The following is a 13,556-nucleotide window of genomic DNA, read 5'->3' on the forward strand; positions in this document are numbered from 1 at the left end:
ACTAATACAACAGACTTCATTTCTTTGTTGATTATTCTTTTCCTCTTGGGCTCCATTTTTCTCTGGTTTTAATGTGATTGCTGATAATCCTGTCACCCTTTCCTTTCTCCCAATCCCCACCTCCTTTCCTCTTGAGATTTTAGGTGGTGCTTCTTGTCCTTTAAGTAGCGATGAATCGTTTTCTCTGTGGTTCTGCTGAAGTAAGTCCCTCTGTGAATATGTGTGTCTATGCGTATGTGTAAATAGTGTAATACACGTGCATGTGCATGAGTTAGTCTGTGTGGGACCAGTCATGAGCGTGGTGGGATACAAATAGTGCAGTGGAAGGGATGTCTTCACACAGATATGGAATCGATTTCTTGCCTTCCTGAGCTTAGACACAGAGATTTAAAAAAATACAGAGGAAGCAGCAATATAAAAAAATCCTATGACTCATGCCACTGCGTGCAGTGGCAGTTGGGTGGTGAGCTCAGGAGAAGCTCACGCTGAGCAGAGCCCCTGACACAGTGACCTCATTCCCAGCGCCGCCTTTATCACGGTGTGTCTCTGGGTGTCTGTTCTGTCTTCTCTCTGGGTGTCTGTTCTGGCTGTCTGAAGTCTTTCATCCTGTCTGTTCTTATGATGTTCTTTCACAACGCCCTCGTGACCGGTGGGAGGGGTGGTAGGTGTTCTGTTGCTGGGAGTTGGCAGCCATCATTCAGTATGATTTTCTTGTAATTTGGAAACTCTTTCTCCTCTCTCTTTCTCTCTCTCTCTCTCTCTATATATATATATATATATATATAGAGAGAGAGAGAGAGCGCACCATACACGCACACACACACACACAGACATATATATACTTATTTGTATAAATATAAACTAATTAGATCTTCTATTGCAAGTGTATTTTACAGAAATCAGGCACAGTATAGTTGTGATACTGAACTGATGAAGCAAAGACTACAAAGGTTGGGAAACAGCTATGGTGATTCAAACTTATAAAGAGTAGAAAAGAATGACGCTGGAGATTTTAGACTGATGTATTAAACTGTAGTTGAGAAAACTCATCAAGGGAAATTGGAGCATCTAAAATGTCTCTGCTGTCTGGCAAGTTTCTCATAGAGGATGGAGATGGGAAGAGAAGTCACGATGGCTTCAAGTGGGAATTTAGGTTCTGCCCTACATGGCACACTTACAATAAAGAAGAGGAAGACGCTCTATTACACAGGACTCTCGTTAGCCGGGTGCTTAACAGAATCGCATGACATCTGAGAGATCGTATTAATTGTTGTCATTTCATCGTGATTTTATCCCTTAATTTATGGCCTTGACTCAGCCCTGGCTAGGGACTACAGAGCAAGGTGGCAGCTGTGACGGAAACATCGTGGCAGTGAGCTGGGTCTTACCTTGCCTCCCTATGTGTGTGGCACCTGTCTATTCAGCAGACATTTGAGTGCCTGCCATGTGACTAGCACTCTGCTAGGTGTTATTCCATAGTGCCTAACACGCACCGCCCTTGGCTTATAATGTGGAGCTTTAGCAAAGGTCTGAATTACTAAAACATAGAATTAGCCTAGCAGCTTATATTTCCATCCTAACTTTTTGGCGACAAGTCTATTGCAAGAGCAGAATGGTCTAGAAATGTTAGATGTTTATAGTGAGAGAGATGTCAGTGAGCATCTCTGGTGTTCTCATCCATCACTGCTTGCCCTTTTCCAGCTGATTTTCCCCCCTTTCTGGCTTTTCTGTCTCGTCTATCTCTGCTTATCCTATGATAATTTTTTATCAGTAGTCAAATCTCACTAACAAGATGATAGCTAATAAGATTAATGAAAGCTTGTCGACTGGAGCTGATAACAGGTTTCTTCTGTAAACCAGTGAACCGATTGATTTAGCATTACACCTAGCTGCACCTGTCGGTATTAGACGGACTGCTAAGCAGAAAGATTAAGGGAATGTGGCAGACATTCACCTATTTGTGTGTGTGTGGGAGTGTGCATGCACATGCATGTGCCATGTGCCCCAATGACTGCTCACGTTTAACTGGATTCTCACGAGAAGTTTCTTACTAAGTCATAGCGAATAAACACCATTCACTTCATTATTATTAATGGGAGCTCTTATCTATTGATTTAGTTCAACAGAAAACTGTTGAATTAAAACAATTTATCCAAATAATAGCTTAGAAATTGGACCTTGTTTAAAAGACCCAACAAGTGTTGACATAAAGCACTAGGAAACTTCAGAAAAGCTGTGATGGAACTTTTTAATGCTCTAAAATCCCTTTTTTTAAATGTCTCCTGCCATCAACTATTGCAAGGTAGACCCAGTCTTAAATTTCTACAATCAGTGGCATTTAAACCCAATGTACAGTAAACTGATAAAAGTGCCTTTTCCAATGCCAGTTTCCTATTAAATTTCAAATACAAGCATTTGAAAGTCAAGTTGGGTAGTTTGGCTTCAAAGAAATGTTGCTTAAAATGTAGCAGCATGTGAGTTAATGGGAGCTGTACACTATGCCCTCTGTAGGGGTTGTGGGGTATCCAGAGACGATGGGAAGGGAATATGTGTTTTGGTAGAGCAGCTTTTTAAAAGATACTGTAGTACACCATCTGTTTAAAGAACTGAGCAACATTCCTATGTAAAACTGGGGTTAATAAATTGAACTAAATGGTAAGACACAAGATTTGTCTGATGCTTTACGTCAGAAAAGTTCACTGAACCTCAGAAAGCTTATGATTTCCCCAGGCCCAAGGGTATTCAAGATAAAACTTGGCACATTAGTAGTTCCAGGAATCGTTTATAGAAAGAATAGAGCCATATTGCCGTTGTGCCCACTGTATATTTTACAGGCATGTTTGACCATTTTTATGAGTCACAGCGTCTACTGCATGTGCTAATTTTATTGGCATCTATAATTTTAACTTTAGTGTTAATTTTGGCAGCACAGAGAACAGAAACAGGCACACTTTGGTCCAGAGGAGTGAAGCTGAGCAAGGCTTTGAATTAGAAAGAGTAAATTATGAAGACTTTATTACAAGGGGAAAAAAATTAACAGCCAATATATTTCACTTTTCTTTTTAAAATTAAAGCCTACTTTTTCAGATTGGATGAGCATTAAAACAGTTTCTCCAGCAAGATGGAAATAGAACTAGGCACGAGTTCTGTATTATGTTTTACACCAGAACTCTGCTTGCATTGATACAGAATTACAGAATCCGAGAGCCTGAAGAAATCTTAGTAATCATTTCATCCAGACCCTCATTTTACAGACGAGGAAACAAACGCAGGGTGGTGATTGGATTTTGTTATAAGAAACAAGGTACTTGCCAAAATATCTCCCGAATGCCTTTTTTATTGGGAATTTCCCAGTTATACACTAGCACGGTTTCAGAACTGCATTTGTATTAGCTGACTCTAGTATGTGAACTTCACTAGGGTCAAAGGTGCATCTTCAATCCAGATGACGGATTAAATCGACATTTACCATGAAAAACAGTATTTGAACATAAATAGCAAATTTCAAACAAAATACTGGTGCTTGAAAAAAAAAGGTTATTTAAAGAAGGCTAACATAGAAGATGGACATTGGGGTACTTTTAAGTTGTAGTTTATTATGATGTTCACCTGGAAAAATGAGGACTTTTCTTATACAGTTGTATGAAGATGAGTACTTTTGAGATGAAAGAAAGATTTACGTTTGCTTTCCTAGTAGTTATCTTTTGGAAAGTTAGGGATGTCATCTGGGAAAGGATAAACACAAGTTGCCAGCAAAGTCACGTCTTCTTAAGAGTCATGTTGTCTGCGCTTCATATGTGAAGGGTGGGAGGAGCAGAGAACCTAGACTGATGACTGGGAAAAAATGGCATTTACAAAGGACAGAGCCTTATTACAGTGCTTTTTACTCTCTCTCTTTTTTTCCTTTGGCCCACAAATAAAACCAAGATAGGAATGATTTTTGCAGTTTGAGTGCCTAAAGGTATCGGATACGTAGTAGGCACTCAAATATATTTCTTGAAAAGATGAATTTTGTGAGGGAGGATTTTTTGAAATGCTTCCAACTAAAGTCACTGGCCAAAAGTTGGAAGGGGTTTAAATAGTAAAAAGGTATGTTCACGATAAAGGTACTTGTGAGGTGGAAGCAATGAACTACAGACCATAGAAGACAGAGAACGTCCACCTCTGCGTGGTCTCTGCCTGTAGTCCCCGACCCTCCTGGGCAATTTCCTGGGCGATGATAATCATCACCAGCTTATTTTCCAGTTAAATGAGTGTGATTTTCTGACACAAAGATGTCATGTAATTCCTGAGTCCAAACATGTGCCCTGTCAGCATCAAGAGTAATATCCAAGCCTTCTGGTCAACCAGGATCTGCCTCCTTCTCTTCTGTCCGTCTCCCTACCTGGCTGTGCCCTGCACCCAGCAGGCTGCCTCCCACTCCTGCGGGTTGTCTGCCGCCTCCCGGGTGGGGTCTCCATCCTCCACTTCCCACACCGCCACCGGGCACATGTATGCTTCTCGGCTCGCTGGTACCTTAAGTGACAGCAGTGTCCACATGTCACTGAGGTATTTAAAATGTAATGTGAAGTGCTCTAAAAATCAAAGAAGTTTCCTTATAATTGTCATCTTTTCATGTCTTCTCACATTTTAAATTCACTTAACAGAAACTGAGTGAATGCTTATTCTGTCCAAGGCACTGTGCTTGGTTTGGTCTGAATTGTCCTGGATTTGAGAAATGCTCCCTGAGGGCTGTACCTAAATGGATACTCAGAAGAAAGTAAAGCTAAAATGAAACCGATTTACCCCTTCTTTCTAGAACAGTAGGACAGAATTCCAGCAGTTCAGGAAGAATTTGATAGCCTACAAACAAGCTGTGAGCTTTCAGAGCAGCTGTCGTTATGAATGTGTTCCCAACCAATTCTGACAATGAGGTGTCCATCCTGTAAATTATAGACAAGTAACAGTTCATAGTTGATGCAAAATGTCATTTTGTAGACTCTGGTGACCCAACAGTATTTTAGCAATACACACATTCTCGTTTTCTTCTTTGATCACATGTGGTCCAGTGGTTGGAAGAATTTTCTAGTAGCTGATGCTACGAATGAACTGTTTGGCTCATTAAGCTGATCTGATATAAGATCCTCAGAAAATCATGGTAAGCTTAAATAATATGTTATGCTGTCTTGAGAGATACTATGATTCATTCAATATAGATCTTAAATGCATATCCTAAACCTCACTTAATATGTAACTTTTTCTGTGGTAACTGCTGTGTTTGGTGGACTGTTTATGAAATTAACAGAGAGAGCCTTAGAAATTGTGTGGTTAAGTATAGTTGGTGTCTTGTTAGTTTTTTTTGCTTGTTTTATAATTATTTAGCAAAATATATGAGTGAAATGACAATTTTAATACCCTGAGAAGTTCCTTGGGTTATAATGCTGTAAACTGGGGTATTCATTAATTCACCAAACGTTTACTTCGTGTCTGGTGTAAGCTGTGCATTATTCTGGGCACTGGGATGTAGTAGGAATGTGGCGTTCATGTTTTTTTCTGTTGTGGAGCTTACGCTCTAGTGGGTGAGGCAGACCATAACCAGGACACGTGAACACACACGCACACATTGAGAGAGTGAAGACAGTAACTTGGTAGGATTCTGGTACCAATTCTAATGCTTGTGTGATTTTTTCCCCACTACCAAACTGTTTTCTGACACCAGCTGGATATCCTACAATTCAGCTCAATTCTGATACTCAGAGATGGCATCAGGTCCCACAGGCTGAGGGCTCAGCCCTACATGAGTGCCCCCTGACCCCCGAAGCCAATCGAAAGCCCAGGTTGTCACCTGCGCTTCTCACCCACTGGCTGTAGATCAGAGAGTCCCACAATCCCCTCCTCAGGTTCTATTTATTTGCTAGAGCAGCTCACACAACCCAGAGAATCATTTTCTTACTAGAGTGCTGGTTTTTTATAGAAGGACAGGACTCAGGAATAGCAGGTGGAAGAGGTTTGGGGAAAGGGCTCGAGGCTCACATGCCCTCTCCAGGTCTGACACTCTCCCTGATTCTCCACGTGTTCACCAACCCAGAAGCTCTCCTTTGGGTTTTTATGGAGGCCTCATTACATCACATGGTGGATTAAATCACTGGCTACTTGTGATTGATTCAACCTCCAGCCCCTCTCCCCTCGCCAGAGGTTGGGGGTGGGACTGAGAGTTCCAACCCTTCAATCACGTGGTTGATTCCCCTGGCAACCAGGCCCCATCCTTAGGGCAGGTCCAAGAGTCCCCTTGCTGACCTAACACAAGACACTTCAGCCTTTCTCTTCACTTAGGAAATCCCAGGGGTCTCAGGAGCTCTGTGCCAGCAACAGGGATGGAGACCAAACATGTATTTCTTACTGTAAATCACAATACCACCCTTGGTAACATGAGAGAGTGCCCTGTGGTGGTGGAAGGGCATTAGATCAGGTGGCCAGGACAGGACCCCCCAGGGGGGGGGGCCCGTTTAAATTGAGACCCAAAGGGGGAGAAGGCCATACAGCAAAGGTCTGTGCAGGGAGCCTCCCAGGCAGGGGCTCAGCCAGTGCGAAGGCTCCAGGTGAAAGAAAAGCTTGGCGGGTGGGCATGGCGTGGTGGGCAGTCAGAGAAGTGAGTGAGAAGAGTGAGAAGAGTGCCGTGAGTGAGAAGAGGTGAACTGCGAAGAAGGACCCAAACAAGTCATTTCAGCTTAAAAGTGTTAAGACAGGCACGGCTGAAACGAAGGTAGTTAATTTTGCTAACAGTCATTTCTCAGTCACAGAGAGCTCAAGGTCCCTGTCACCAGTACAAAAATCAGGCGTAGACCCGCATTAAGGCTGACCATTTCAGGCTGTCGTAGGCCAGCTGAGGAGCTCCAGTCTTCGAGGAGCAGTTGGCAGGCCCTGCAGGATTTTATGCAGGGCATTGGCATGTTTTATGCTGTCCTGAGAAAACTTGACTGCTCCGTGGAGAAGGACTGAGAGCCATCAAGCTATGGTAAGGGGCCAGGTGAGCGGGGTAGTGGTCTGGAGTAGGGGCAGCACCGGAGGTGGAGTGGAGGGAACAGACCCGGAAGCGTTTGGGGTAGTGAGACAGGACTGCCGATGGGTTGGGATGGGAAGGGAGTGGACAATCATTTGTGTTAGTGCAACATAAAAGGCAATGACGAGAGAGTCACTTCCAGCTTGCACGTTCCATTCTATTCTGTATCCTGAGTTGAAAGTTATTGCACATATTCATTATTAGAGTGAAACTGAGCTTTTTCCAAGCAAATGCAGGTCAGACACTTAAAGCACGGTGCCCCTCAGGGCTGGCTGCCGTGAGTGAGAAGGGATGGACTGCGAAGAAGGACCCAGACAAGTCATTTCAGCGTAAAAGCGTTAAGGACAGGCACGGCCTGAACGAAGGTAGTTAATTTTGCTAATAGTCATTTCTCAGTCACAGAGAGCTCAAGGTCCCTGTCACCAATACAAAAATAAGGAATAGACCTGCATTAAAAAAATAGTATTTAGAATTTTTATATCTCTGATCTTCTGAGAAGTCTGTGATTTTGATAGGCAAACTGTAGAAGGTGTTAAACTCCCAAGTGTTTCATGAGTCCAGAGAGGTCCTGCCGTCGGCTGAGATCCCACCCTTTGCCAGCTGGTCCTATCTTCCTTTCCAAATGACTTTTAAAATCATTCCAGGTGACTTTGAGGTATGCGTGGCTAGGCTCGCAACTCAATAAGAAACCAGACCTCACGGCCATCCTCCCCCCCTGTGGCTGGCAGAGGGAGAGGGCAGGAACCACAGAGGGGCAAGCTGAACGGTGTACGGGCACACCTCAAAGATTCTGAGGTCTAGGCCATCCCAGCAGTGTGAATACCGCAGTGAAGACTAGTCACACAAGTATTTGGGCTTCTCAGTGCATGTAAACATTATGTTTACACTGTACAGTAAGTAGTCTGTTAAATGTGCAATAACATTATGTCCAAAAAAAAGTACCTTCCTTAATTAAGAAAACATTTCATTGCTAAAGGATGCTAACCGTCACCTAAGCTTCCAGCGAGCTGTAACCATCGATCACAGATCACCGTTACAAATATAACAACAACGGGCAAGTTTGAAATATTGTAAGAATTACCAAAATGTGATGCAGAGACATGAAGTGAGCAAATGCTCTTGGAGAAGTGGCACCAATAGACTTGCACGAGGCAGGGCTGCCACAAACCGTAAAAAATGCAGTATCTGTGAAGCGTAATGCAGCCCGGTAACTTGGGGTATTCCTGTAGCTCCAGACCCCCACCTCTACCACAGCTTGCCTCCGCCACAGCTCGCCTTTTACGCAGTAGGCCTTAGACTAAAATGTTCATGAATGAAGGGTGGGTGCAGCAGTGTTTTGAAGATTCACATACACTGTTCTGGCAGTAGCTCGCTTGCCCACCGAGATGGTCCCAGCCCAGGTTATTCTGTCATTTTTGAGTCACCCGGTAGGAATTGAGCTTCACCAACCAGTGGCCGAACCTCACGTCCCTGATATGTATATGTGCAGGGATCACCCAGAGGCCTCCTCTTTATGATGCTACCTCCTGCACGCCCCAGAACTCTGTGGGGTGTGCGCGGGGTCCTTCCTGGGCTCTGCTGGGGGTGGTCTCCACCAGCCTTCCCCAGTTCTACTCCCGCCCCCTCTGGCCATTGGGAAAACTCTCCTTCTTCTCGTGCCCTTCTCATGGGGAGTGGAGTCCAGCAGGGCTGATAAGAGCCCTGGGTGAGGCAGGAGAGGGTTGCTGGGCTTGGGGGGTCCGGCTTCAGCATTTGACCTCCCTCAGGTGCCCCTGTTACACTCACGGCTCTCAGATGCTTTTCATCCCATTGACTGTCTAGTCCATCAGAGAAGGGTGCAGCTTCTGTCCCCACGGGCCCCTGCACTCCCATCAAACTAGGGCACATGGCTGGGCACAGCTGCCGGTGTCCTGGCAGTGAGGCAGCTGGGCGCCCCAGAGCACCCCAACACCTTCCAGGAAGGGTGTGCTGAAGCCACACGCTGCCCGAGTCTTGGCTCTGGCCAGCCGTGGTGGCTTACTACAAGAGAGAAGTCATGCTCAGGAAACAAAAAAGGAGAGATTATGTAAGTACATGTAGGAAATAGGCTAAGAAGCTCACAGATTCTCTACTCAGCTGATCATGTGCACCCTCTTTCTGCAGAGCAGGTGTCCCAGTGAAACCTTATAGAACCCCGCAGTGAAATGGGGGTGTCAGGAGCAGACTTCCCTGCTCTCCACACCTCTCCTCCTGCTGGGATACCTATGCCCCAAAATCCTTCCAGGGAATTCTAGGAATCCTGGGAACATGACTTAAAAATCACCATGCTATGACAAAGATCGCAGAAACCAAGACAGATACTCTCATTGCACGTTGACACCTCTGGAGGAGTCGCTGCCAGTCTCTCCTCCTCTGTTGGATTTTCTAGCGGCATATGTGTGCCTGAGGCCACAGCCCCTGTGGACAGTAATCTGCCCTCTCCTCCTCTGTGTGGCCACCAGTGTGATCTTTCCAAAATCTACATCTGACTTTGTCATTCCTTAAATTCCCACTCGGGCTTAGCATCCCAGGTAGGATGAAGGCTTGGGCACTCAGCTCTTTCCTCGTGGTTGTCCCTGTGCCCCTTTTTTGCTCATAGGCTCCGCCACACGGTGCCCATCCTGCCACCAGGCTCACTTCTGCTAAAGCCCTCCCCCTTCCCGGAGGTGCGGCGCCACCCTCTCCTCTCTGCTCGGGTTTGTCTCCGCTTTCCCTGGTGCACTGTGATTTGGTCTACTTACCTGTCTCCTCCACATAAATGGAAACTCCTTGAGGGCTGAGATGTCACTTTCCCCAGCAGGTCTCAAGGCCCCAGCAGATGCCTGACGCGGAAAGGGCCCTCACCATTTGAACGAACGAGTCCTTCAATTCCCTCAAATGCATTTGTTGAGATGTGAATGGCAGTCATGAAGTAAACCAGCTCCAAGTTAATAACAACAGAGATCATTTTTCAAAGTCTCAAGGTTGCAAGCCTTTCAGTACTCCATCCATTTAAATGACATCTCAGGTTTTAAAGCCCGGTTGTGTTTGTCCAGGCACCCGGCACTTCCTCTCTTCTGTGGCGGTCCCTCCACCTTTGTGGAACTGGCTGTGGCTGTAAGCGGTGTCCATGTTCAGAGCTGACTGTGTTCATCATGCGGGGGGCAGGCGAGAGTCCTGGGAGGGGCATGCGTGTGTGAAGGTGTGCATGTGACAAAAGGCTGCTCTTTTCATGAACCGCTTGCTTGAAAATTGTCTCTCTGCAGGTGATGTCTCACCGATCAGTATGTCTCCCATCAGTCAGTCTCAGTTTATTCCACTTGGGGAGATCCTTTGCTTGGCCATCTCAGCAATGAACTCCGCAAGAAAACCTGTCACCCAGGAAGCTCTAATGGAGCACTTGACCACGTGTTTTCCAGGTAACGGGAAAAGAATTCCAAGTAGATATGTGCCGGGGTCATTCTGGGACTTCACATGGACAGTTCGTCCCATGTTTAAATGCAACAGACAAAAAAGTTCTGTGCCGAAATTGGCCAGAAACTTCTCTTACTTCTATAATTAAAAATCAAGGCACTTGTGTTAGTTACTTCAAAAATAATTTGCCTTCTTCAGTTCTACTACTTTCTCAATAGGCACTGAGAAAAAGAAATAAACCAGAATCCATAAAGAATTCTGGCAAAAAATACTTAGTCTCTTCAACCTTTGCAAAACAACCTCCTTTAGATGCATGAACATGGGAGCAAGTCAGAAATAAGTGAAAATTGTCAGCCTAAGGGATAAAACTAGAGAGACCAGTGTTGAAAATAAACATATCTCACATGCTGATGTTGTGGCTTGATGAGTTTTAATAATACGATCTTTGAAAAATTGGTTAAGATTCATTTTATAAGAAGAAAATAAAATGAATATTTCCTTTTCTCTTAAATATTACAAAAGGAAGACAGTAGCCCAGCTGCTGTGTGATAGCATTTGACATCTCCAGTGCTTGACGTTAGAAATGGTGATGAGCTAAAGAATGGCAGCCATTGCCCAGCTCCTGTATATTCTCTGTCCCCACCCAAAAATGAAGAACTCTGCCAGAAATGGCGAGTCTTCTAATTTTTCAAGAGAATCTGGAAATTCAATTTTATGTGAAATCTCTAGATTTCCTTAAATGTTGGCAATTGTGAGAGTGTTTGTGTGTGTGTGTGTGTGTGTGTGTGTGGTTATGTTAACATGCGTATGCCAACAACCTGCAAGTCACATAAAACACATTATTGGGCCACGGAGTTTGCCAACTTGGTTTGGACTTCAACCTCTAACTGGATTGAAATATAGTTTAAATTCAAGGTGAGCACCTGACATGTTTTTCATTCAACCTAGAAGAGATGTTGGTGACTCTAAGCTATTGGCTATGTCAGTTCACTTTTGCTACAGAAAGGCTGGGTAATGCTCACAGAACGTCAGTGGCGTACAGCAACAGACATTTCTTTAGCTCATGTGTCTGTCGGTTCTCCAGGAGTCAGCTGACCCACACTGGACCTAGCCAGGTGGCTCTGCCCCACCTGTACCCCATCCTTTTCAGGAAAGGGGCAAGCCAACACCTATTCGCTCCCTGGGATGGCAGAGGCCTAAGAGAGCAAGTCCAGTGGCCTAGGGGCGCTCCAGCTCTTTGGTAACACTACACCCACTGACATTTCATTGGCTGAAGTAAGACTAGGGAAATGGACTACTCCTAACCTAAATAATAATCTGCCATATGGAGTCTCCCCACTTTTCCTTTTGCCCCTAAGGAACTTTGTATTTCCCTCCCCTTATTCTCCCGCCTTTTTCTATTTTCTAGTTAGTATGTTTTAGAAGTATGTGTACTGTTTAAAAACTAACATGAACCCACTTTTGTAAGCTATAAATTATCTTAAATTTTCTAGCTTTTTATTAACTCTGAATATTCTTTGTTGTCTGATTGTTTGTCTTTTTCTGTTAACTTCCAGGCAGACCCCTTTCCTTTCAGTAGTAAGATAAGCAGAATCCCAGGTGAGCGCTCTCTAAGGGGACAGACACTGTTCATGGACATAATGCTCCGGTGAAGAGGGGCCCTTCTGGTGTCCTTTTACCTGGGCAGCCACTTGTGACGTCAAACACCCCAGCAGCCTTTAAAATCCCTCTATTTTTATGTAGCGTCATGAGAGATCACAAAGTCTTTTCCAGAGTTAGTTGTGTTCGAATCTCCCATTACTGGGCTACAAACTAGAGAATGGAGAGAGCACAGAGCCGGTATGTAATAGTAAATTGCACAAAACAGTAAAATCAAATAGTAAATTGCCAAGCAGCTGATGGCAATGTCACTAATTTGGAATACTTTGTAGAGAGATCCGTAAGTCATTTGTACTTCAAAGAACAACTGCTCTGCTGGCTTTTATGAAAAGGGAACTTAAATCCCAAGGTTTTGCTTCCAGGTGGACCGAGAGGAGCTAATTTAGCATTTTCATCCATGTGACACTGATGGCCTACTGGCCAGCCCAGGAACTTTGCAGGGACACTGTACAAACCTGAGTATAGGACAGGGGTTGGCTAACTATGGCCTGTAGGCTGAGTGTGGCCCACCACCTGGTTTTGTAAATAAAGTTTTATTGGAACACAGCCACACCTGTTTGCTTAAGTATAATCCTTGGCTCTTAATGCCTCATTTACTAGTTGCCACTTGATGATATGGGTCACAAAGCCTAAAATAGTTACTCTCTGGCTCTTTACAGAAAAAGTTTGCCACCCCCTGTTTAGGACATGGTGGTAATTATTTAAAACTTTTTTCAGTAGTAGTTCCATATTTTAAACTAGTATTTCATAAAATGAGATTTTTGTTTCCTGCTTGCCTTCCTCTCTTCCTCCTGCCATCTCTCTCTTCTCCCTTTTCTTCCTTGGATTTCCTGCCTGTCTTCTGCCATCCTTTAAGCTACTTGAGAACAAAACAATTTAGAAAACTTAATATTGTTCAAATTTTATTTGAAAATATATTTTCAGTGATGATGATAAAATTCTGAAGGGATTTAAATATACTCAGATTTTTTTGTTTTTTAAAGATAAGACTACTTACTTTTTATATCTCACCTTTGAAAATAAAGTTTTGAAGTCCAACTGAATATTATTAAAACATTTGAACTCTCCAATTTAATGTTTATGTTATAAATAGAATAGTCTAGATTCTGGCCCCTCTTACTGTTTTGGACATCCATATTCTGAAGTCAGTTTTTAGTGAATAGTCTACAGTTTTGGACATCCATTTTTTGCTGAAAAGTCTTTTAGTAAAATGTCTGATATACTAAAACCTAAACCCCTTATCGCCTTTCTGTATTGGTTGCGTTTTTTAAAACCACTTTTGTATAACTGTTTCCATTACAGAAGTAAGAATATTTTTAAAGGTTTAAAAAGAATAAATTCTTGCCTCTCAGCTTTCTAAATAACTACTCATGCATCTGTCCAGAACAGTCATTTAAATTGGACTCATACTTGTTAAGTTGTTACAGTTGGATCTTCCTGGGACGAA

At 43.7% G+C, this 13,556-nt stretch overlaps 1 protein-coding gene across 5 annotated transcripts in view; it reads left to right on the plus strand.

Annotated features, from left to right (window-relative positions):
• The window catches only part of STOX2 (storkhead box 2), a 183,467-nt gene that overhangs the window by 151,945 nt on the left and 17,966 nt on the right, over positions 1 to 13,556 (plus strand). For all 5 annotated transcript variants that reach the window (XM_057505082.1, XM_036894299.2, XM_057505083.1 and 2 more), the window contains exon 2: positions 10,303 to 10,455. In XM_057505082.1, the coding sequence (XP_057361065.1) occupies positions 10,303 to 10,455 (153 nt within the window). The remainder of the gene's footprint in view (positions 1 to 10,302; positions 10,456 to 13,556) is intronic.

The sequence above is a fragment of the Manis pentadactyla genome, chromosome 7 (genome assembly GCF_030020395.1).
Source record: "Manis pentadactyla isolate mManPen7 chromosome 7, mManPen7.hap1, whole genome shotgun sequence".
In the NCBI taxonomy this organism is placed as follows: Eukaryota; Metazoa; Chordata; class Mammalia; order Pholidota; family Manidae; genus Manis; species Manis pentadactyla.